Source organism: Carcharodon carcharias, chromosome 15 (assembly GCF_017639515.1).
Source record: "Carcharodon carcharias isolate sCarCar2 chromosome 15, sCarCar2.pri, whole genome shotgun sequence".
Classification (NCBI taxonomy): domain Eukaryota; kingdom Metazoa; phylum Chordata; class Chondrichthyes; order Lamniformes; family Lamnidae; genus Carcharodon; species Carcharodon carcharias.
In genome coordinates this window covers 32,240,178-32,266,933 of record NC_054481.1, presented here as the reverse complement: position 1 = coordinate 32,266,933, position 26,756 = coordinate 32,240,178, and the positions used below count along the sequence as shown (strand labels likewise).

At 45.2% G+C, this 26,756-nt stretch overlaps 1 protein-coding gene across 1 annotated transcript in view; it reads left to right on the top strand.

Annotated features, from left to right (window-relative positions):
• Window positions 1–26,756, top strand: part of LOC121288357 (ankyrin repeat and fibronectin type-III domain-containing protein 1-like) — a 179,755-nt gene that overhangs the window by 140,971 nt on the left and 12,028 nt on the right. The window contains exon 14 of the mRNA XM_041206911.1: window positions 1,083–1,248. Coding sequence (XP_041062845.1) covers window positions 1,083–1,248 — 166 coding nt within the window. The remainder of the gene's footprint in view (window positions 1–1,082; window positions 1,249–26,756) is intronic.

Here is a 26,756-nt window from a genome sequence, read left to right as displayed (position 1 = left end):
GATTCCTGTTGCCTTGGTTCCATGAGCAGTGCTGTCACTCCTGTTGTACAGTCCCACAATAGCTGGCTCTTAACATTGTTCATTTATTTATTGTTGCATTAAACAGTTCAAACTCAAATTAAACTTATTACAGGTTGCACAACACAATGTAAAGTGCCTAATTTTACTGTATGCCAAAATTTGATGAGAGTTGATGAGTGTTCTGGTGAGAGTAACAAGTTATTGGACAAGTTAGTTAGTTTAAAATATAGATAAAATGCAAAATCAGCAAGTACTGAAACCACATTTCAGATCTGCTGTTCATAGGATGGCTGGTGTGGGAAACTGAAGAAATACCATCTTGAAACAGAGTTGCTGCTCTGAGGCTGTGGCTGAAATATATTGTTGTACAATGTAGAGGAAGCTTTGCTATGTAACTATCCCATGCTGTACCTACCCTGGGAGTGTTTGATGGAACATTGTAGAGGGAGTTTTACTCTGTATCTAACCCATGCGGTACCTGCCCTGGGAGTGTTTGATGGGAAATTGTAGAGGGAGCTTTACTCTGTATCTAACGTGTGCTGTACCTGCCCTGGGTGTGTTTGACGGGACAGTGTAGAGGGAGCTTTACTCTATATCTAAATTGTGCTGCACCTGCTCTGGGACTGTTTGATGGGATATTGTGGAGGGAGATTTGCTCTGCATCTAATCCGTGTAGCCCTGGGTAGCTGAAGTGAAAGTGTTCAATTGTCCAGTTTCAACAGCCCTTACCTTGATTTAAATCAAATGCAATTAAAAACTGAATTTATTCGGACATCAATGCAATATTAATGTCATTTTTCTTTCTGTCAGGATGGCCTATCTCATTTCACAAGCTGTATCCAACCTGAAACCTGTCATTTCACCCCCCATTCTGCCCTGCATCCTTTACCCTGCTTAATGCTGAGCATCTGCATCTAACCTGTGACCTGCCTTGCCCTACCAAAGCCAGCATACCAGCATTTCTAAACAAAGTGATCAAATAGTTGGTGTTTGGGGGATCCAGTTTGATGTGAATACCATGACTTAAATGTCTTTTTTCACCCTTCACTGTCCAAATTTAGGCCAAAGAGTTCAGGCTGTACAGCCAAGAGGTGTTGGAGTTTGCAGACAACCTGTCCTTCCTTCTGCTTCTGCCGCCATCTGATGATGTGTGCACAGCCCCTGGACAGAACAAACCCAACCCCTGTTCAGGGTTCCTCGCACTGCCACTGCAGATTTTTGAACTGGGTGAGTAGAGATAGCTCTATTGTGTCTTGTCAATGTGTAGTTTTATATTCAGGTAATTGATGTTTAAATAAGGGCCTCTTAACTGAACTAACGTTGAATACTAGAAGTAATATCATATCTTACAGACCATAATGTCAGCAGATCAGGGCTGCAGGAAGGATATTACAGTTGACACCCAGCTGTACCTCGCCACCACTTCTCTTGGCTCCTTCACTGTTGCTAAATTATCAAACTGCTTAACCAATTGGGCCCAATACTGGATGAGCAGAAATATCCTGCAATTAAATATTGGGGCAACTGAAGCCATTGCCTTTGGACTCTGCTACAAACTCTACCAACTCCATTGCCCTGCTCTGCAACTATTTGAGGTTGAACCAGGCTGCTTGCAGCCTTGGTGTCATAATTGACCCGTAGATGAATTTCTGACCGCATATCTATGCCACACATCCATGTCATCACTAAGATCACCTATTTCCACCTACGTAACAGCACCTTACTCTGTCCATGGCTCAACTCATCAATTGCTGAAACCCTCATCCAAGCCTTTGTTATCTCTAGACTTGATTATTTCAATGCACTCCTGGCTTGCCTCCCACAATCAACTTGGTGTCATCCAAAAGTCTGTTGCCCATGTCCTTGCGCCAAGTCTTATTTAGCCATCACCCCTATGTTTGCTGACCTACTTTACCTCCTGGTCTGGCAATGACTCAATTTTAAATTCTCTTCCTTTTTTTCCCCCAAGTCCCTTCACAGCCTCAGTCTTACTTATCTCTGTAATCTCCTCCAGCCCCATGACCCGCTGAGGTATCTGCACTTATCTAATTTTGACCTCTTGAACATCCCCAAGTTATATTGCTCCACCAAATATGGCTGGGCCCTCAGCTCTAGAATTCTCTCCATACACCTTTCTCCCTCTTTACCTCTCTTTCCTCCTTAAAACATACCTCAGACCAAGATTTGCTCTAATATTTTCTTATGTGGCTCACTTTTGCTTAATAACACTCCTGTGAAGTGCCTTGGCGTGTTATTATGTCAAAGATGCTATATAAGTATGTTGTTGTCGATATCGATGTTGTTGTTCACCTCACTGTCTCTGACCAAGGATCTCTGATCAGCCAAAAATTCTACAGCCAAATCATATCACTGTCTGGGCTCTTACATGAAGAGTGGTTATAGGTAAGGGGAAGGCTGCCTGTAGGAGGTGCAGCTCAGAGTCTGTGGGACACTTTCTGCCCCAATATGGGGGGAGGCAATGGCATAGTGGTACTGTCACTGGGCTAGTAATCCAGAGGCCCAGGGTTCAAATCCTGCCACAGCAGGTGGTGAAATTTGAATTCAGTCAAAAAAAATCTGGAATTAGAAGTCTAATGATGGCTATGAAACCATTGTCATACAAGCCCATCTTGATCACTAATGTCCTTTAGGGAAGGAAATCTGCTGTCCTTACCTGGTCTGCCCTACATGTAATTCCAGACCCACAGCAATGTGGTGGACTCTGAAATGGTCTAGCTAGCCACTCAGTTCTCAAGGGAAATTAGGGCAGTGGCCTTGTTAAGTTTCCATTCTGAGCATTTGAAGCTTCATCCAAAGATTAGAATTTATTCATTAGAATTAACAGCACAGAAACAGGCCATTTGACCCAGTTGATCTATGCCGGTATTTATGCTCATCTTATCCTATCAGCACATCCTTATATAAAGAAGGTGTTGATGTGAGAATAGATTTTTTTTTTAAATGTTTTGGGGAAAATTTGTATTATTCTGTGAAGAAGGCTGTGTGTCTGTGTGCGCGTTGTGTAAGTGATTTAATTAAGCTGGAGAAAAGTTACTAGAAGACAGATTGTCTGGGGGGGGGGTGGGGTTTAAAACATGGAAGAATAGAGGCATTAGGTTTGAGGTATAAGTGAATAGATTGGATCTAACATATACATTTTTAGACAAGTTGAGAGTTTGTTTGAAAATCAAAGGGAAGTCAGAGGTAACAAGAGACATTTTTGCATCTTACAGGAGTTCCATCAATAAAAAGAAGAGGGTATATTACATTTTATTGACCCGAAAGCAGAGACAAAATAAAAACATGAAAGATTTTAAGTTCAGAAGGATTTGAGTTTCAAAGAGGTGTGAGAACAATGAAATCTGGAATGAAAGGGGTAAAAGGTAATTTAGAGTCACTGTGGAAAGCTTAGGGTCACTGGAGTTGGTAGCTTAGCTGTTGGCTGTGTGAGGAAATAGCTCTAGGCTGGGAGAAGATGCAGTTTGAATTAGGAATCCAGACAAGCCAGAAAAGTCTTAGGCTGCAGCAAGCAGTCTTGTGCTGAAGTTTTGGGTTTCCACAGCAGAGTGGGAGATGGTTTAAGAGGTCATGTGATATGCCTCTATTAAAGCTACACCAGTTTGCCTTGGGTAATATTACTTTTATAGTTAAACATCTATAAGGGAGTGTTGCCTGGAAGGTGTTTACTTGTGGGTCTGACCAAATATAGAGCCTTTTCGGTGTGATGTCCTGTAAGACTAATTTTAACCATGTAATTGTAATCTTGTGTGCTTAAGTGTTCTTTTATTCTTGTTAATAAAACTTTTACTTTTATTTTTTTAAATCCCATAAGTGTTATCTGGACCTCTTGCTACTGAAATCAGTATGTTTTCTTCTCATTTTCAGAATACAAAAAAAGAGTATGGCATGTGAGCCAAGTTTCCCTCTGGGATTTAGTTTGTGCAGCAATTAACATCTGCTGTGGCCATAACAACTGGAAAAATTCAGCAGGTCTGGCAGCATCTGTGGAGGGAGAAACAGAGTTACCATTTCAAGTCCAATGTGAATCCTCTTTGGAACTGACATGCATGTAAAAGTGCATGGTGTGACAAAAGCGTGCTTGCTCCTTTTCAATGTAATCATTGAGCCTTGTTAAATCAAACACTTGAAGGTTCTGCTGCGGTTGCACAAGCAATGCAGTACTGCTTACAAAATGTTCTCTATTGTAGCTTGGAAGATTTTGGGAGAAGACTTCATCCCCTATGGCAGCTTTGTGTAGGAATATAACCCCAAGTGTGTGTTTATCATGAGATACTGTTGACTCTCTTGATCCACATTGAGCTCTGCATAGGTATGGGACAAATCCAATTTTGTAACTATCTTGGATCCTGCTAACTTGCCATATGAATCTTGAGAAGATGGTAGTGGATACTCATCATACTACTTGATTGATTGTGACTTTGTAGTTTCCGCATAGCTTCATGGTTTTGTCTGATTCATTCACTATTACAATTTGTGTTGCCTGATCACTGTGATCAGTTTTCACTAGCACACTATTTCTCCCTAGCTTCTTTAATTCCTCTTCAATCTGGGCTTTGAGAACATATGGAACCGGCCTAACCTTGCAATATACTGGCCTTGCATCAGGTCTGATTCAGATGTGCACTTTCACACTGATTATGTTTTCATAACTATCTTCGAAAATGTTGCTGTAGCAATTCAATAGCTGATCAAACTTCTTGGTCATCTCAACATGAAAAACATGCTTCCAATCTAACTTCAGCTTGCAAAGACAGTCTTTACCCATTGACATTGGGTTATTGACATATCTCACTACCACAATGGATGATAAAAACAGAAAATGCTGGAAAAACTTAGCAGGTCTGACAGCACATATGGAGGGAGAAACAGAATTAACAATTTGATTCTTTATGACCCTTCTTCAGATGACTTGAGGGACTTGCCCTTATATTGGACATTACATTCTATTTTCCACACTTTTCCAATAGTTCACCAAAGTAGGTTTTCAATTGAACTGTGCTCTCAGTTAGAGGTATGTCATTGAATTTTCACTCATACATGTCTCTACTCATAATTGAGCAATCCTTAGTTGTATCAATGTCCATGTTGATGTAATGTTGATTTAACAATACCTTTATACAAAAGTATCTGGCGTTTGAGTAATCGTAAATACATACAGCCCCCACTCCTCTTTGCTTAAGCGCTCTGGATTCACTTCAAGGTTGTAAACTTCCCCATGCAGCGTCGCTGTTTTGCATTACCATTGGAATGAGTTCTTTTTCCTGCCTTTGTCCTTCGCTCAGCAGGCAATTGAAATATGGTCTACCTTTTGACAGTTAAAGCATTTGGCATTTCTGTATGGACATGCTTGTGCTGTGTTGTTACCACTACAGTGACACCAAGTCACTAAACCTCTATCAACAAGACTCTTCTGATCAAGTTTTCCCACTTTAGACTTAGTTGAGGCCTTCTGACAGTGGACAAAAACTGTATTAGTCACTTGCTTAAGACTAAATTCCCATTCTTTGATGCCATCTCTATGGTAAAAGAAATCTTACAGGCTAGCTCAAGTGTAAGGTTTTGTGTATTTAGTTGATTGGATTCTTTCATCTGCTAATTCATGCATGAATCTGTCTCGTAATGCAGAGTCTAAGAATGTACCAAAATTGCAAAGTATTGATAAATAATAGTGCCACAATGTACTCACCAACAGTTCCATTACTTTTCTGATTTCTGGTTCTAAATTTTTAGCTTACTGTTATCTCTATTGTCCTAGAATTAAAATGTTCCTCCAACTTGCTAATGATTGTTTTGAACGGAACAGCTTTTGCCTTGTTGAAGCAAGAAGATTTGTTAGCATGCCATACATTTCTGGGCCAATCTCTGTGAGCAAATGCTTTCTTGGTCTCAATAATTGCCTTATTCTGTCTGGACTTCTTCACTTTCAGTTTAGAGTTCTAAATATTGTCAGGGTGTTTGTTACTGCTATCAGGCTGCTTAATCCTGCTCTTAGGGTGTTTATTACTGCTGTCAGGGTATTTAATCATTGCTGTCAAGCTGTTTAATCCAGCTGGCAGGGGGTTTATTACTTCTGTCAGAGTGTTTAATCACTGCGTTAAAGATGTTCAATCCTGCTGTAGGGTTGTTTATTACTGCTGTCGGGGTTGTCACAGACAGAAAGTATATGCTTGCTAACTGTCCACAATCAATACATTTTGTATGGAAAGTGGTGTGTCTCCTCTTACCCTTGGAATCTGTACTCCAATTAAAAATAAACAGCAGCAAGCTTTTGTGAATTTAAAATAAAGGTTATTTATTCGTGCACACTTATGCCAAATTAAGGCAATGTCACACACAGTTTCACGCATCCGCCTGCGCACACAAAAAGTTTGGATACAGATAAAGATAGTGTACTTTTCCAGATTACAGTTACTTCAGTCTCTGATTTATAATTTCCAGTCTCCCATGTGGCAGGCCTGCGCTTTCCTGAATGGATTTGATGATTTAAAGCTGAAGTGAGGGCCTTATAAAGTGAAGGGTTCATAGTAGGGTGTGAGGTTTCTTGTAGTCAGATATCTAGGAGGTTGGTTCTCAGGTGAACTTTGAAATTGGAACAGCTTAAGTGGCTGCCTGATAACTTGTAGCTAGTTTCAGAGTCTGCTTCTTAGACTTGCTGATGACTGATGGTTCTGATGGATCTTCTGAGTCCTGGCGTAATAAGGCTGCAGTCCCTGAAAATAGTTTTGATCACATACTGCTGGGTTAACACTTCTGAGGCCCACCCAGTCTGGTCTGGACGGGGGAAACCAGTGTAATACAATGGGAAGTTGATACTGGCCACTGAGTTTCGATCTTCCCTTTTGCCGAGCATGAAGCATGGAGACTGGCAGTCTTAAAACTCCATAGGTGTTAGTCCATCCTTAAACAATGATATGTGGGAATCTCACAGATGATGGTGAGGCACTCTCACTTATGTCCATATTTAATTAGGTATGCACCAGAGACTTGATACTGTCTGTAGTCCAAATGCCAAAGGTCACATGATTTGCGGCAGCCATCTTAACAGCTTGTTTGTGTCCAATTTTTAAATGTATTGACTGAACCTTCATAAGTTGACATGCCTCACTGGCATGACACACCTCCGCCTCACGGAAAAAAATCTGAATTTTGATTACTTTTTTTTACATTGCTTTCCTGGGAAAGCAAGAGAAATAGGATCTTGAATTCTGCTCTCATTCTATAATCCACATAATGATCCTATACTGCAATTGTCTGTAACTGTTTTATTTTCAAGCTTGGGTTTCTCATTATCTGTTGGGATGATGCTCAAATGTAATCGAAATTTCATCGGGTATTGGGTTCTGGCTCGAAGAAGGCTTGTATTCAGGGCTCTAGTGCCTTCTATCCCCTTTTCCTTTTCAAATTCCTAGTTATGTTTCATCTAGCAGGCTAGGATTTTTATTTGGTTGAGTGCTTGGGAAACTTTGCTACCAGCAAACATCTGACTTCTGGTGAGCTGTGGGTTAGTGCTGTCCAGTTTAATTTTGCAGTTCTGGAAAGAATTGGATTTCACAGGCTGTTGAAGGACAATGCTTGTGCTATGCAAATTCCTGCTATTGCATAGTTATCCTGCTTGTACAAGTCTTAACCCTTCGATGGCTGTTTGCATAATCCGTGGGTTAGATAATTCTGCTTCTGGTAACTTGATAAATCTTACTTGAATATTGAACTTGACTATCTGGTCTTTTAATGTGTAATTCTGCATGGACTGCACTTGTATTTCCCTTATGGCTTTCATAAGTGCTGTTTGTCTTAGGGCATATCATCTTCCCTTTTCCATTGCCCTCAGGGAGGAATTCTTCCCTAATCTGTCCCATGTCCTGTGGGACAATACGGTCCTCAAGTGGCGATCCAGCTTCTGTTACACTCCCCTGTAGCATTTCAACTAGGTGAGGCATCTCCCTCACTTTCTGTCTGCCTGCTTGGGAACTCTCTTTGTCCCTGTTTAAATCCTAGAATAAAGCTTCTGCTAATCATATCCCAGGTGCATTTCCTTCAACCTTTGCTGCTTTTATCCCAGTACTTTTTCTCTCCTCTGGCCCTATTTTGGCCCTTTTAAATTCTACAGGTCCTACTCTGGATCCTGTAAATTTGGCTGCTTCAGATTCTACAGGGTCTAACCTAGACCCTGTAAATTCTATTGGCTTTTCTTTAGCCTCTTTAGTCCTTCCTGATTCTATCATCCCCTGTAGGGTCTTAGGGTTTCCCTGAGCCCTTTGCAGCTGAGCAGCATTTTGCATGTTCTCATCATTTTCCTCAGTCTCCATGGATGCTCTGGATCCTCTGGACATAAGACTACACTTCCAGCTAAGTTATTGCCCATTGGAACTCTTCCTCAAAAGGTGGTGGAAGCAAAGTCTGAATATTTTTAAGGCAGAGCTAGATAGATTCTTGATACGCAAGGGTGCGAAAGTTTATCAGGGGTAGGTGGGAATGTGGAGTTGATGTTACATTCAGATCAGCCATGGTCTTATTGAATGGCAGAGCAGGCTCAAGGGGTTGAGTGGCCTACTTGTGCTCCTAATTCATAAGTTTGTATGTTCTTGCACTATCCTTGTAGCTCTTGATGTTTTTAATATGTAGAAATCTATTGATCTCAGTCTTGAACATACTCAACAACTGAGCCTCCAAGGCTCCCTGGAGCAGAGAATTCCAAAGATTCACAACTTTCTGAGTTTAAAAATTCCTCCTCATCTCAGTCCTAAATGGCCTGCCCCTTATTCTGAGACTGTCTCCCCTGGTTCTAGACACCCCAGTCAAGGGAAACATCCGTCCTGCATCTACCCTGTCGAGCCCTGCAAGAATTTTGTCTGTTTGAATGAGATGAGCTCTCGTTCTTCTAAACGCCAGAGAATAAAGCCCCAGTTTATTTAATCTTTCCTCATAGGACAACCCCTCCATCCCAGGAATTAATTTAGTGAACCTTTGTTGCACTCCCTCTGTGGCAAATATATCTTTCCTTCAGTAAGGAGACCAAAACTGCACACAATATTCCAGGTGCAATCTCACCAAGGCTCAATAGGGAGAATTTTCCTCATGTCGGGCAGGCCGAGAGGGAGTGGGTGCTTGCAGGTGTGGACATGATCGCTGCCCGCAATTCGGTCCGCGCCGCCATTTTATGCGGGCAGGCCAATTAAGGCCCACCCAGCGTAATGCGCGACTCCCAAGGATAGTGAGAGTGGGCGGGCGGCAGCTGGAGTGCAATGACTGCTGGGTCCAATGGCGACCTGGCGGTCTTTTTAAATGAAGCGCTGGCAGCCTTGGAAAGGCTGCTCACAATGACAAGTAGAAGGGCTCACCAGAGGGCTTCTGGAGAGCAGGCCAGTCCGGAGGGTAGGCCAGTGAAGCAGGCCAGGCCGGAGGGTTGGGCAGCGGGGCAGTGTGCCCCTCGGTTTTTGGATGAGTGCCTAGCTGCTTTCCTGGAGGAGGAGGCAGTATCGTGGGAGGTCCTGCTTCCTAGGGATGGGAGGTGGAGCCCCTCCACCTGACCAAACGTGCCTGGGAGGAGGTGGCCCAGACAGTGAGCTCCCATGATGTGGTGCGACACACGTGGGGCCAGTGCCGCAACAGATTCAATGACCTCTTGTGCTCGGGAAGGGTGAGTACCATGTTGGCAGAGGTCACTTAATGCAGCCTTCAGCCTTTCCCCCAAGGGTCCCCCCGCCCAACAATTCTGAATGCAGTAACAGCATTGAACCCTTCATGGCATGTTTTCCCAGCTGGGTGGGCCAGCAGATATTGCCCATGCCTAGTTCACTCTGAGAGGATAGTGCTGAGATGGGTTCTGCACTGCAGCAGGTGTGACACTGATATCCAGAGTATAGATTCGGGGGCAAACTCAAAGATCTGCACGTAGGCATAGAGCTGGAACTGCGAAGCACTTCAAAGTCAGGGTGCTAACATGCTGGGAAGGGAGTTTCCAGGTGGTGGAGCACCAATCCATCTGCTGGCTTCTGCGTTCCACGTGCTTGTGTCTCCTTGCTTTGCGAGGTTAGACTGTGTGGTGCCACATGTGAAGGAGGCAGCATTTGGGCAAGGGGGGTCAGCCCTAGCTTCTTTGTGTGAGTGTGCGGCAGCTGCGTAGTGACAATGCACTGGAGCCCTGCAATGTCCCACTCTGGTTGGGGTGGCAGGGATGCAATGGGAATCCAGGTACAGGCTGGACAAATCAATGCTCTTCTCTCCTTTTCAGGATTCACAATTTCACAGAGCAGATGCGGACTGGCGGAGGCCAGGCCCAGTTGGCAATGCTGACACCTTTTGAGCAGGAGGCCATGGATCTGGAGAGGCGCCATGCACCCAGGTCCACCGGTGGCGGTGAGGCTGGGGTGCCACAGGGAGGTATGTTGGGCGAGCACTCAGGTCACCATGTGTGCCCCAGCAATCATGGCACTGCTGAATGCTCAGTGATTGAAGTTTGCAACATAGGTTGACCATTGATTATGGAACGATAAGCGCATAATGATCCAAAGGACAGGCATGCACATTGACATTGTCTCCACTTTAACTAATCAAATGTCCTTGTTCTTCCTTTCAGCATCACTGGAGCAGGGCCAGGAGGAGGAGACAGAGGGGCCACCTCTCATACCTGAGAGCCCTGAACATTTCGACTTACCTGTGTCACACCATCTCTGTCAGGCAGGCACTAGCGCAGATACTAGCACCTCGGTGGGAATTAAATCATTGTCTAGTGTCCTAGGGCAAGCGGTGAGGGCACTTCACACTCGCTTGAGGTGTGGACGGAGACAGAGAGTGCCAATGGTGCTGGCAGTCAGAAGACTGCCGGGGACCAGGCACATGCTGACGATGTGCTTCTGGAGTCGTCAGTGAGGCAGCAAACACTGGAAGTGCAGCAGGGTATGCAGGAGGATCTGGCGGAGATACATGATACATGCTGGAGGAATCCACGCAGAGCATCACCGACGCAATGAGCCTCATGGCTGAGCGCCATGCTTTCTCCATGGAGAGAGTAGTGACTGTCATGGAGAGGCTCCTCCAGGAGAACAATCAGGGCCTCCTGGGGTTGCACTCGTACCAACAAGCCCTCACAGTGGCATTGACAGCATCTGGTCAGTGCCGGTGTAGGAGATGGTTTGGGCACCAAGTATCCCAGCTCGGTGCCCATCCATCTACAGTGAGCAGGGAGGTCCGAAGTGACCTCATGTTGGTGCAGCAGCTGACTGTCTTTTCTGCAGGCTCCTCTCAGGGCGCTCTGGATGAGGGCAGCAGCTCCTCCGCCCCTCTGCTAGTGACCGTGGCATCTGCTGAGGCTGCAGAGACTGGGGAGATGCCAGCTGTGGGACTGGCCACTCCCTCCCAGACGAGGCCATCAAAGGCTCCACGGGCCAGAGGACGGCCGCCAAGGTCATCGAGGCCAACAGGACAGCACAATGAGCAGGCTGGCTCAGATGCTAGTGCCAGCGAGGAGGCAGCATCTAGACGTAGCACCCGTAAGCATAAACTTAAGGTACCTTAGGCACACCACAGGTTTCTGACTGGTGGTGCTTTTATGTTGCCCACTATTAGTTCATGACCACTTGGTGTGATGTGCAACACCTTTGTAATTTTTTTTTCTGAACTTCATTTTGTTAAATCATTAAATTTTGATATGTAAGCATGGCTCAGGGTCACTCCTTTCTTCTGCAGGTGGACGGTTACCCACGATGTTATGAATGCATTGTGTGACATTGAGCTTTATTGACAGGGCCCTTAGTAAATGTTCCTATCCAGGCAGATTTTGCACCCTCAGGTATCGAGCATGGAGCCTGCAGGCCTGGCTTGTGTTGAAGGTCCACCTGTGATGGGCTAGCTGAAGTTTCATTGGATTAAAGCCTCCCGGGTGTCCCTGCCTCCCTGGAGAATGCCCAGGTCAGCATCTACCCCCTCAGTGTTCTCCCGTGCATGCTCATCCTCGGACTCACTGCTGGACTCATCGTGTGCATCTGGAGCAACTACATTTACATTTTCTTCATCCACTGCGTCGCCCCTTTCCAGCACAAGATTGTGGAGAAAGCAGTATGCAACCACTATCAGTGACACACAATCTGGGGGGTATTGGAGTGCGCCCCCTGAACGGTCCAGGCATTGGAGGCACATCTTGAAAAGACCAATGGTTGTCTCTACCACAGCCCTTGTGGAGGCAAGGCTCCAATTGTACCACTGCTCAGTCTCTGTTCTTGGATGGCAAAGAGGCGTCATGAGCCACCTTTTGAGGGGATAGCCCTTGTCACCCAGCAGCCACCCATCCAGCCGGGCTGGAGCACTGAAAAGCCCCGGCACCTGGGAGTGTTTGAGGATGTAGGCGTCGTGGGAGTTGCCTGGGTACCTTGCACAGACTTGCAGGATCTGCATCTTGTGATGACACACGATCTGCACACTCATGGAGTGGAAGACCTTCCTGTTGACGAAGGCACCCGACTCACCCACTAGTGCCTGGATGGCAATATGCATACAGTCGATTGCACCCCAGATGTGGGGGAAGCCAGCAATCGCTGCAAAACCTCTGGCTCGCTCTGTCTGGCTGGCCTCATCCCAGTGGAAGTGGATGAAAGTCAATGCACACCTGAACAGAGCGTCTGTCACCTGCTTGACACAAGTGTGGACAGCTGATTGGGAGACTCCGCAAAGATCATCCACTGTCCCCTGATAAGAGCCGGAGGCGTAGAAGTTGAGGGCAGCTGTGACATTCAGCGCCACTGGCATGGGGTGCCCACCCACACAGTTGCCGCAGATCTCAGGGCCTATCATCTGACAGATAGAGGTGACTGTCTCCCTTCTGAGTTGGAGCCTCCTTCGGCACTGCACTTCAGACATACTGAGGTAGCTGCTTTGCTGCCTGTATACCCTGGCAGGATAGTGGCATCTTCTGCAGACCCTTCCGCCTTGGACTTCCTGCTGGCCCTGTGCTTCTTTTGCCTGCACCTCTCCTCCCAAAGGTGGTTCCCCTGGAGGCTGCATGTACACTCCTGGCCTCCTCCTCCTTCTGGCCCTCCCTTCCTCCTCAGAGCTGGTGCCTCCAGCAGATAGCACAACTCCCATTCCAAGGCTAAGGGAAGGCTTCCTGAAACCTGCAGACCCCTGAAATGATCTCTACTGTAGAGTCTTGACCTGAAGGCTATTACTCCTGTCCAAGCAGCTGTGAAGAGTTTTGAAGTATTCCTGCTCACACAGGCAAGTATCAGTAACCTTCACAATTAAATATCTGACAAATACCGTTCACGACCCCACTCACCCCTCTATCCCGCCCGTGGATAAAATTTATACAAATGTATCCTACCTGCCTGCTCGTTGCGCCTGTTTGATGTCCTGAAGGTCGCATGGGTCCCGAATAATAGCAGACAATTGCTGCCTCAAGGTTCTTAACTGGGTGATTAATGGCGGGCGCGCATTGGAGAACATCACGCACCTGCGCACCTAAATATTGTAGTGGCGCGCAGTGACATTGGGACGCTTGCCTGGTGTCCCCGCGCATCATTTTACGCATCGGCATGCGGGGCCCACCCCTGCATGCCATTAAGAAAATCCTGGCCTATATAATTGCAGTAAGACACCTTTACTTCTATACTCAAATTCTCTCTTAATAAAGGCCAACATACCAATTGCCTTCTTAATTGCTTGCTGTACCTGCATGTTAGCTTTTAGTGACTCATGAACAGGGACACCCAAGTCCCTCTGAAGTTCAACACTTCCCAGCCTCTCATCTATCAAAGTGGCTAACTTCACATTTCTCCACATTTCATTCCATCTGCAAACTTGGAAATATTGCATTTAATCCCCACATCCAATTCATTGATATTGATTGTGAATAACTAACTCTGCTTGTACCTATAGAAACTTTTACAGTCTGTTTTTATGTTTCGCGCTAGTTTACTTTCATCTTCTATTTTCCTTTTCTTAATCTTTTCCTTTATCCTCCTTTTCAGAATTCTAAAATGCTCCCAATTCTCAAACTTATAATTTTTTTAGCAGCTTTATACGCCTCTTCGTTTGATCTAATGTGATCCTTGAGTTCTTTCGTTAGCCACAGTTGGAACACTTCCCTTGCTGGGTTTTTGTGCATTAAAGGAATGCATTTTTGTTTATGTATTAGTTCTTTAAATGTTAGCCATTGCCTGTCTACCATCATACGTTTTAACATAGTTTCCCAATCTACCACAGCCAATTTGCCCCTCATACTTTCATAATTTCCTTCATTTAGATTTAAGACCCTAGTCTCTGATTGAACTAAATCACTTTTAAACTTAATGTAAAACTCTTTCCTAGAGGCTTCTTTACAACAAGATTATTAATTACTCATTTTTCATTGCACAACACTGGATCTAAAATAGCCCGTTCCCTAGTTGTTTCTTCAACATACTGCTCTAGAAAACCATCTTGCATACAATCCAAGAATATGTCCTCCACAACATTAGTACTAATTAGATTTACCCAGTCTTTATGTCGATTGACATCCCCATGATTACTGTATTACCCTTATTACACACACGTCTAATTTCCTTATTTATACTGTGATTTACATTACCACTGCTGTTTGGTGGCCTATAAACAACTCCCACCAATGTTTCCTGCCCCTTACTGTTTCTTAGTTCCGTTCAAACTGATTCTACGTCTTGATTTTTAGAACTAAGGTCATCTCTCACTACAGTACTAATGCCCTATTTAATTAACAGAGCTGCCCCACCAACTTTTTCCAGCTTTCAGTCCTTTCTGAATGTCACATACCCTTGGATATTCAGGTCCCAGCTTTGGTTTCCTTGTAGCCATGTCTTTATAATGGCTATCAGGTCGTACATATGAATTTCTCTTTGAGCTGACAGTTCATCTGTCTTATTGCAAATGCTGCGGGCATTCAGATACAGAGCCCTTAATTCAGTTTTTTAAAATTGTTTTTATAAACTCTGGCCCTTTCTGCTGGCACACTCTTGAGTTTGCAATCACTGTCCCCTCCTGCCACACTTTGATTATCATTACCTTTATTGCTACCTTGATCTATTGCCTTATCATTGGCCTTCAATTTACTCAATCTTCCCCTACATGATCCCTTCCTTCCTGTAGTTAGTTTAAAGTTTTCACTACTTCCCTAGTTAAATGACTTGCTAGAACATTGACTCCAGCACAGTTCAAGTGTAGACTGTCTCAATGGACAGCTCCCAACTTCCCCAGTACCTGAAAACTGAATTAAGGGCTCTGTATCTGTATGCCTGCAGCATTCGCAATAAAACAAATGAACTGTCAGCTCAAATAGAAATTCATATGTACGACCTGATAGCCAGCGCTCCATGAATCAAAACCCATTTCTCCCACACCAATCTTTGAGCCACTCATTTATCTCTCTAATCTTATCTACCCAATGTCAATTTGCATGTGGTTCGGGTAATAATCCAGAGATTATCACCTTTGAGATTCTGCTTTTCAATTTAGTGCCTAGCTCCTCATACTCTCTAATCAGAGCCTCTTTCCTAGTCTTATCTATGTTGTTGGTACCTACATGGGTCACGACCATGGATCCACCCTCCCACTGCAAATTCCTCTCTAGTCCAAAGCAGGTGTTCCAAACCCTGGCACTAGGCAAGCAACACAGCCGTCTGGACTCACACTCTCAACTGCAGAGAAAAGTATCTATCCCCACTGAATATACGGTCTCTTCTCACTACCACATTCCTCCTCACACCCCCACTTGAATGGCATCCTTCACCATGGTGCCATGGTCAGTCTGCTCATCCACCTTGCAGTCCTTCTCCTCATCCACACAAGTAGCAAGCATGTCGCACCTACTGGAGAAAGTTGAGCTGAGGCCCCTCCATCACTAAATGTTGGTTCCCCTTGTCTGCCTGACTCGCAGTCACATCCTCCTGTCCCTGACCACTGACCAACTCTAAAGTTCTGCCTAACCTATGGGGATTGACTGCCTCCTAGGACAAAGTGTCCAGTAACTATCCCCCTCCCTGATGCTCACAATGTCTTCAACTCAGACTCTACCTCAACAACTTGGAGCTGGGAGCCTAAGCTGCAGACATTTTCTGCAGATATGCTTGTCCGGGATTGCACTGTATTCCACAGATTCCCACATGCTGCAGTCATGGCACACCACCAGCACTGTCAATTCTGTCCAACCTTATGTATTTAATTAGTCAATTAGTTAATAATTTACACAGCTAAAGTAATAGAAAGTTGCACTCACTTAGTTTGGAGACAAGGAAGGAAACTCACCAAACACTGGAGGCTGAAAAAAAGTATAAAAAGGAGCACCTCTTTTCCCTTGTGCACTGAAGCACTAAATTCCCAACTCCTCCTTCAATCCACAGCTCACTCAGGCATAGTCTGGGGTCCGCACTCCCCTTTCTGAATAGCTGCATCCCTGGCTTTGGAAACTCTTTGTTCTCCACATGGGTTTTAAGGTTTTAAGAGGCAGTTTTTGAACTCCTCAAACAGAATTATTTCCCTTTATCCGTTGTAGGTATGGTCAATCTTTAGGGTTCACAGCCATCAGTCAAATGCTAACTGTTTTATTCTCTCAAATTCGAGGAAAGTTTGAGTGGGCTTTTTACAAGAGTTCTGGAATTATTGGCGGTACTCCTCCTTTACGAATCCTTAGGCACTCAGGATAGCAGCCGTTGTCTGCTTATAACTCTACAGCTGTCTGCAGGCAGCATTGAGTAAATCTCATGGGCTTTTCCTACTATCTGACCCTGCATTAAGAGAGTCCAAGAGCCAGCCACTTTCACTCTACTTTCCCACACTATCACTTTTACATTGATTCCCTTAGTGTCCAAAAGTCTATATGCCTCTGCCAGCTTCTCAAAGACTATGAAGAAGGCTTCCACATCCTCTTCTTCAAACTTTGCACTAGTCAGGAATACTTTAAGAAGTCAAAACTTGTTTCTGAGCTAGGGGTAGTTGAATTATTGGTGGCGTCTCCATTAGGTAAAGACAAGTTCTCCTTGGCTGCATCGACCTTCCTTTGTTCCCTATCCCTTTGTGTTTGTAATTCTTTCTCCAGTTTCTCCCGCTGGAAGGCTTGCTCCCGCTCTTGTTCCTGGAATTCTCTCTCCTCCCTTTCCTTCTGCGGTTCCCTTTCTCCCTCTTTCTCTCTTGCCTGAAACTCTAACTATAGCCTCTGCTCTTCTAGGCAAATTTTAGCTAAGGTAACCTGGTCTGCTTCAGGTTTTTTTTTCATTCATGGGATGTGGGCGTCACTGGCAAGGCCAACATTTATTGCCCATCCCTAATTGCCCTTGAGAAGGTGGTGGTGAGCTGCCTTCTTGAACTGCTGCAGTCCATTTGGTGCAGGTACATCCAGAGTGCTGTTAGGGAGTTCCAGGATTTTGACTCCGCGACAGTGAAGGAACAGTGATATATTTCCGAGTCAGGATGGTAAGTGGCTTGAAGGAGAACTTTTGAGGTGGTGATGTTCCCATGTGTTCTGCTGCCCTGTTCTTCTAGAAGGTAGTGGTCGTGGGCTTGGAAGGTGCTGGCTAAGGAGCTATGTTGACTCCCTGCAGTGCATCTTGTAGATGGTAGACACTGCTGCCACTGCGTGTCGGTGATGGAGGGAGTAAATATTTGTGAATGGGGTGCCAATCAAGCAGGCAGCTTTATCGTAGATAGTGTCAAGCTCCTTGGATGTTATTGGAGGTGTACTCTATATCTTCTGCTTGTTCCAAGTTAGGGGTGAGGCCAAGATTGCACCTCTGTGCTTTATGACATATATTAAGTTCTACCTGTCTGGCATTGACTTTTAGCTGTTCTGTGGTTACAGATACTAATTTAGCCCAAGTTAAGTCCTCCTGTTACATGAATGCTTTTACATTGAAGTCAGCCATTCACTTTCTATTGTCAGTATTCACAAAGCTTATGGCTGTAATCCCTTTTGTTTTTGTTTCAATAATTTTGGCTATATCACTTTTCCCTTCGATTTCAAATTTTCCTTTAAAGTCAGATTTGGCTCATTTGTTCCAATGGATTTAAATTCAGGATGCAGCACTCAATTCTGTCATGGATCAGTAATCAGTGTGTTTTGTATGAAAAGTGGTGTGTCTCCTTTTACCATTGGAGTGTGTATTCCAATTAAATAATTCAATAAGGTTTTCTGATATATATATTCTGAAATAAAGATGTTTATTTATTCTCATACAATTACCCAGAATTAATGGAACATCACACACTCAGTCTCAAGCAAACACACACATACACACAAATTGAATACAGATAAAGGTAGTGCACTTTTACAGATTATAGTTAATCCAGTCTCTGATTTACAATTTCTAGTCTTCCACATGGCAGGCCTGTGTTTTCTTGAATGGATTTGATAATTTAAAGTTGAAGTGAGGTCTTGTGAAGTGAAGGGTTCACAGCATGTTGTGCAGTTTCTTGTAGTTGAATATCTAGGAACTTGGTTCCCAGGGCACTTTGAAACTGGAACAGGTGAAGTATTTTGGATGCCTGATAACTTGCAATTAGTTTCATAGTTTTATTCTCAAATTGGCTGATGACTGATGATTCTGATGGACCTGCTGGGTCCTGGGCTAATAAGGGTGCAGTCCCTGAAAAGGGTTTTGATCACATGACTGCTGGGTTAACACTTCTGAGGCCCGCCCAGCTTGGTTTAGATGGGGGAAACCATTGTGATACAATGAGAAGTTGATAGTGGCCATTGAGTTTCGATTTTCCCTTTTGTCTTGTAGGAAGTATGGAGATAGGCAGTCTTGAAACTCCATAGTCCTTAAGTGTTGGCCCATCCTTAAACAATGATATTTGGGAATCTCACAGGTGACTGTGAGGCACTCTCAGTATTGCCCATATTTAATTAGGTATTCATAAGAGACTTGATACTGTCTTTGTTGAAATGTCAAAAGTCACATGACTTGCAGCAGCCATCTTAACAACTTGTTTGTGTCCAATTTTTAAATGTTTTGATTGAAAGTTCATAATATGGCATGCCTTTAATGGGTATGACAGGGTGTTTAATCCTGCTACAGGGTGCTTATTACTGCTGTCACATTGTGTGTTACTGCCATCAGAGTAATTATTCGTTCATGGGATGTGGGTGTCACTGGCTAGGTGAACTTTATTGCCCATCCCTAATTGCCCTTGTTCAGAGGGCATTTAAGAGTCAACCACATAAGTGTGGGTCTGGAGTCACATGTAGGCCAGACCATGTAAGGAGCAGATTTCCTTCCCTAAAGGCAAAGTAGCCAGATGAGCTTTTACAACAATTGACAATGGTTCCATGGTCATCATCAGACTTTTAATATTATTGAAATCAAATTTCACAATCTGCCGTGGTGGGATTCAAACATGGGTCCCCAGAGCATTATCCTGGGTCTCTGGAATACCAGTACAGTGGCAATACCACTATGCCACCACCTCCACTTCATTACTGCTGTTGGGGTGTTTATTACTGCTGTTGGGGTGTTTATTACTGCTGCCAGGGTGTTTAATTCTACTGTCAGGGGGTTTATTATTGCTGTCAGATTGTTTAATCACTGCTGTCATGGTATTTACTACTGCCATCAGGGTTTTTATTACTGCTGAATCATCCCAAATTTGCACCATGTGTGGTAGCAGGCGGGAAGAAGAACGTTTTACCGACCAGCCGCAGTGGAGGCTTTTCACTCCCTATCATCCCAGTCCAGCCTCATTAGCTATGCATTCCCAGGAAACACATCATTTCAATGGCGTGCAGGCTCTTATTCGCCCGCCACGCCATCACCTTGCAGCTTCATCATGCTGTGCGCCATATTTAAAGTACAGCTGCAGGCACACCTCTCAGCGCTTCCAGCCCAGGACTGCTGCAAAGAAGACATGGCACTAAAAGTCAAGAAGACTGCAGGCCCCCGGTTTAATGATGCATCCTTTGAGCACCTTTTGGACGCAGTAGAGGCCCACCGTGATGTCCTCTACCCCTGTTCTGGCAACAACATCACTAATCCAGCATGGAAAGCGGTGGGAGCTGTAGTCTGCGCCAAAGCCCTACAAAAGAGGACAGCCACCCAGTGCCAAAAGAGGATGAATGATCTCCTCTGTTCTGCCAGGGTAAGTCACTCTTCTCATCACTCTCAACTCACACATTCACAAACCCATCACATGTCCACAGGGATCTCACTCACTGCCAGTTCAAGGGACAACACCATTCACTCTCTCACACACACCTTCATTGTGCTCATCCCATCCGTGGGACCATTCACCACCCACACTTGCCAGGCATATTTATCATCTGGCCTGGCAGGTGTCCTGCTTACACTTTCTCCATCTCTATTCATACAGGACAAGCTGGCACACAATAGGAAGGACAGGTCGCAGACCAGTGGAGGAATGCCTGAAATCAAGGTCCTCATGGACATTGAAAATAGAGCCATCCAGCTGGCCAGCGAGGATCTGGACTACTCCTGTGCTGACGGTGAGATTGGCAGTCCGCTACCAAGTGAGGATCCGGCAATGCAACATCCAACAGACAACCATGCTGTGAGTGATGTGTCCTGTTCTGCAGTCCCCTGCCATGCACAAATTATCTCTCCTTGCTTTCGCAGGTGAGCACCAAGACGTAGCAGCAAGGTTAGGAAGGTTAAGAAGATGTAACTCTTTCGAGTCAAAAATAAATAAATTAAATTAACAAATCAAGGGACAAATTAAAAGGCACCCCCTTAATTGGAAACTGTTAAGATGCAGTTGCACAGCCTGGGCAAGGGTGTTAATCACGTACATAACGTTCACTGTTGTAAATAAACTCCCAAGAATATCTCCCTGCCTGTGGCTCCTTGTCCTGACGAGTAGTGTTCGTGTCACTCAGATGTAAAACCTTGGTTCCTGCACAAGATAAGGCAGGTGTCCGATGGTACTGGTCGTTGCTGCCAGAATGTCATGGCAGGTGTCACAGAGTTCTGTCATTCTCTCTCAGCACCTTTAAGATGGGGCTGGTCCCCATCTCATCAACATCTGTGACCAGTGATGCTGTGCTCCTGAAGGGGTCAGGGGCTGAAGGCTGACAAATGATCAGGTGCATTTAATGTTTCACGGCTGCGCCTCCATGATATGACCCTGATCACAGAGTGCAAGCGAGCTGCTCTCGGCCAAACAGGAGTCAGACATTCACAGAGGTTATGCGAAGTTCTTTGGACAGTCCTCACTGCAAGTTGTCATCATCCTTCTGGAATCGAGCAACTGTTAGGGCCTCCGCTGAGTCTCCATGACAGGAACCTTATCATAGAGGGTATGTCTGTTGCCATAAGCCAGACTAGAGTCTAACATTCACAGATGCAATGTGGGGAGCTATGGGGTCTTCTCACTGCATGTCATCATCATCCTCCACAAATCTAGCAGCTATGAGGGCCTCCTGAGTGTACCTGCCTCATCTAGCCAGTGGGGGAGCCTCATCTCTGTCATTGTCACCTTTGAGGATCTCCTCATCCTCATCCCTGTCGGTGTCCTCCTCATCGAAGGAGACCTCCAGCTCCTCCACCTCCTCCTCAGCCAGCTCCTCTCCCCATTGCAGCACCAGGTTGTAAAGAGCGAAGCAGACAATGACTATGTGTGGCACCTCTGCAGACAATATTGCAGGGCTCCACAAAACCAGTCCAGGCACCGGAACCTCATTTTCAGCATCCTGACGGTCTTCACCAAGTTACAAGTTGCAGCATGATCTTCGTTATACCTTCGCTCTGCTGCAGTCTAAGGCCGCTGTATGAGTGTCATCAGCCACGGCCTCTGCGGGTAGCCCTTGTCCCTTAGGAGACATCCCTGCAGTTTCTGTGGATCCTGGAAGACTTCAAGGATCTGTGACTGACTGAGGAGGAGGTATGCACAATCCCTGGAAACAGTGTGCACACCTTCAGGTTGTATTTCTGGTGGTCGCACACCAGCTGCACATTCAGCGAATGGAATCCCTTGTGGGTGATGTAGTTGACCGTGTGTTGCAACGGAGATCTGAGTGCCAATTGAGTGCAGTTGATCGCACCTTGCACCTGTGGGAAACCCGAGATCTGGATGAATCCAATTGCTCTTGCATCCTGGCTGCCCTGGTCCAGGGCAAAATACATGAAGTTGTGTGCCCTCGCGAAGATGGCATCCGTGACCTCATGGATGCATTTGTAGGTGGAGGCTTGTGTGATCACACGGAGGTCACCTGTGGAGCCCTGAAAGGAGAGCGTCGCAGTCACTCACTGCCACTGTGGCTCTTCGGCAGCGTATGCAGGAGCCCAGCCGCCCCTTCTTCCAGAGGGTGCTGCTCCTCCTTCTGTGCAGCCTCAGTCACTCTCTCCTCCGTCGTCTTCGCTCTTTGTAGGCCATCAAGCAATCAGCTAATTCACCAGTCTCCATAATTCTGATGTACTCCTCCTGCAGGATGAAAGAGAGAGACACATGGGTTACTTTGTACCTGTCCTGGTTAAGTCTGAAGGCCCCTTAACACTTTCCAGAGAGTGCTGGCCACCACTTGGATGGCCAGAGATTAGTGCGTCTCATGGCTGCCTGAGACCCCACCCAGCTCCACCTCACTCCACCCGACCAATTGGCTGCAGCTTTACCCATTGAACTACATGCTGTGCTCTCAGCTCAGGCACAGGTTATCTCCTAACCCACGCTGCAAGGTAGCACTGTTAGCTTGAACCATCAGGGAGAATGGTCCAAACTGGAATGCTGACATTGCAGAAGGCTGTGCCTCCACAACTGATCCATGGCCAATATTAGCAAGGAGATTGTACAACATGTGCAGTCGTACAACTGATCTGCAGTCCACTAAAACGCTCGTGACTTTGCAATCTGTGCCGAGGGTGGGGGGGTTGAAAAGCTCTGGAGCGCTTGGCGGCACTTTGATGCCTCTGTGTTGCTTGAGTGGGTAGTTAAGCTAGAAGCCTGACTCCAGTCATATCAATGGCTGACCTTGAACTGTCTCAGTTGCAGAGGAATGGTTGCTTTATATAAGGCGCCCCTAATGTGTGGCCACTTCCCTCGCCCACCCTATCCCTCATCCCAAATGCTTGTGCGCTATATTCAACTCCAAGGCAGCCCTTGCTCACAGCACCCCCCACCAGTTGCATCAACAGCAGGGCAGCCCTTGTGGCCCACCCCCACAAGTCGTCTCAATGGCAGGGCTGCCCTTGCCCCCCGCCCCCCGCCCCCCAACAAGTTGCCTCAAAGGCAAGGCCGCTCTTGCCACCCCCAAAGGTCGCCTCAACCGCAAGGCAACCCTTGATCCTCCCACCCCCCCAAAGGTGCCTCAAGCTTGAAATCCAACAGGTGACTCAGGTGAACGCAGCACTCGCCTCACCTCTGAGATTCCCTCAAAGTGCAGCTCGCCAACCACGCTTTTTATATGCTGTTGTGAAACATATCAGTGTGTTTTCCTGCCAATGCGGACGGACAATCCAGCAAGGGGGATGATTCCAGTGGGCTAGCTTAATAATGATATGCAAATGTATTACATTGAGGTTCCCGGCGTCCGATGGTGGGAAACATGGCCTGCCATCAGCGGGCTGAGTGTACAATCGCAAACTGGTTTCATGCCATTGTAAAACCAATTGCGCCATATCGTCCACTCACATCACTGAACACACCCAATGCCAGTGGGCACAGAAAATTCCAGCCATAGAATCATAGAAAGTTGACAGCATAGAAAGAGATCACTTGGCCCATCATGCCCAGCCAAAAGATGAACCACCCAGCCTAATCCCACTTTACAGCATTTGGTCCATAGCCCTGCAGGTTGCGGCACTTGGGGTACATATGCAGACACCTTTTAAATGAAAAGAGGGTTTCTGCCGCTACAACACTTTCAGGCAGTGAGTTCCAGACCCCCACAACACTCTGGGTGAAAAAGTATTTCCTCATCTCCCTCTAATCTTTCTACCAATCACTTAAAATCTATGTCCCCAATCATTGACCTCTCTGCTAAAGTAAATTGGGCCTTCCAATCCACCATATCCAGGCCCTTTACAATTTTGTACATCCCAATCAAATCTCGCCTCAACCTCCTCTGTTCCAAGTAGAACAACTCCAGCCTCTCCAATCTTTCCTCTTGTTGCAATTTTCCAGTCCTGGCAACATCCTCATTAAATCTCCTCTGTGCCTTCTCTAATGCAGTTACATCCTTTCTGTAATGAGGTGACCAGAACTGCACACAGTACTCAATTTGTGACCTAACTAATGTTTTATATAGTTCCATCATAACCTCCCTGTTCTAATATTCTATGCCTCGACTAATAAATGAAAGGATTCCTTTTGCCTTCTCAACCAACTTATCAACCTCCCCTGTTACTTTCAGGGATCTGTGAACATTCACTCTAAGGTCCCTCATTTACTCTACACTTCTCACTCAGTATTCTCCCATTTATTGTGTAATTGTGAAAATAATGTTATTTTCTTCTAATAGTTTTGGGAATATGGTGGTATTCTGTAAAGAAGGCTGTGTGTGAGGGAAGGTTAGTAAAGACAGATTTTCTGTGGGAACTGAGACATGAAAGATAAAGGAGCTAGATGTATGCATTTGTAATGAGAGGCCCTGGTGAAGTGGATTTGCAAGTAAATAGGCTGGGTTTTAAAATTTGCATTAGGTGATAGAATAATGACGACTTTCCAGCTGTTAAATTTCAAAGGAGAGTTTAGAAGTGACAAGGGACTTTTACAACTTGCAAAAGTTTCATAAGTAAACAAGGGAAGGTTATTCAATTATATTTGACCTGAAAGCGGAGGCAATAGGAAGACATGAAAGATTTTTATATTTTGGAAAAGTTGAGTCCAAAAAGGTGCTGAGAACAAGGAATCTAAGATGAAAGGGAAAAAAGATATTTAAGGAAAGATGTTTACGATTGTTTTGGCTGTGTCAGGGAGATATCCTGGGACCAGCTCTGTGCTGAGAGAAGGTGCGAAATCTGAAGCAGCCATCTAGAAACTAGGAATGTTTTTGATCAGAAAGCAGTGTTGTTTCTGAATATTCTTGGGCCAGGATCTTTAGGTCGGAGATCAGGGGGTAGGGCCTGCTCGCTGACGCGTAAAATGACTCGGGATGACGTCGGGTGGAACTCCGGATGTCAGCCCGCGTCCTTTCAATTTTCAGGTTGGCGGAGGCACAGCCGAATCAGCTGTGCACCTGCCGACATGTCAACGGCCTATTGAGGCATTTAAAAAATAATTGATATAATTAATGGACCTGCCCGTCCAACCTTAAGGTTGGTGGGCAGGCCGGAAGCCCTGGTGGGCTTCAGAAAAAACATGAAACCTCATCCGCGGGCAGGATGAGGTTTTATGAGGGTTTTAAAAAATGTAATAAATGTTTGATTTAAAGTGATGGTCATGTCCCAACTCATGTGACAGTGTCACATGAGGGGACATGTCAGGGAAATTTTGTTTGTGCACCTTTACCATTTTAAAATTTGGCGTCAATCTCCCTGAGGCAGCACTTACCCTCAGGGAGATGAGTGCGCTCTTTCGCATGCATGCGTGAAAGAGTGCACTTTCGGCTGAGGGGCTCCCCCCCTCTCCGCACAGGGAGTGCATCCTGGCAGATGTCACGTTGGGCAGGCCTTAACTGGCCCACCACGTAAATTGGCGGCGTGCCGGGGCGCCGATCGGAGGTGCACCTGCCTGCACCCGCTCCTACACTCTCTCCCCCCCCCCCCCAACCGACGGGGGGAAATTGTTCCCTTGGATTTCCACAGCAGAGTGGAAGGGAGTCATGTGGTACACCTTTACTAAAGTGACAGCAGTTTTTGCCTTGGGTAATATTATTGGATTTTTATGGTTAAAAATCTATAAGGGAGGTGTTTTCTGATCAAGTGAGTTTTTTGGGGGATGTTATATATGACTATTTTAACTGTGTAACTTTAATCTTGTGTGCTTAATTTTTTTTCCCTTTTTGTTAATATATTTTTAAATTTTAAAATCCTAAAAGTGTTCTTAGGATTTTGTGTTTCTAGAATCAGTATATTTCCCCTCATTTTCAAAATACAAAAAAAGATTGTGTCAGTAAGACAAGTTTCCCTCTGGGATTTGGCTTGCTCAACAAATAACATCAGCTGTGGTCATAACAGCAATCCTTTGCCCTGTTTGACCTCCCCAAATGCATCACTTCACACTTCTCTAGGTTGAATTCCATTTATCACTTTTCTGCCCACCTGATCAGTTTGTTGATATCTCCCTGGAGTTTACAGCTTGCATCCCAAGTTGCTAAAGGAAATGAGAGTGGAGATAGTGGGAGGGCTTTTCATAATCTTCCAATCTTCCTTAGTACAGGGGAGATGCCAGAGGATTGAAGAGTGGCAAATGTGATATCCATGCTCAAGAAACAGTGTAAGTGCATTCCTAGTAACTACAGACCAGTCAGTTTAAAACCAGTAGTGAGTACGGTTTCAGAAACAATAGTCAGGAAAAATTATCAACAGGGATTTGGAAAGGTTTGAGTTATTTAAGGAGAGCTAGCACAGATTTGTAAAGGGCAGATCATGCCTGACTAATCTAATTGTTTTTTTTTGATGAAGTAATATAGAAGATTAATGAAGAAAATGCAGTGGATGTTGTCTATATGAATTTTAAGAAAGTGTTTGTTGAAGTACCACAAGAGAGGCTGGTGAACAAAATTGTGGCTGAAGGAATAAGAGGGTCAGTGTCAGCCTGGATGAAAAAAAATGGCTTAAGGACAGAAAACAGTGACCCGTGGTACATGGTCATTTTTCAGACTGAATGGT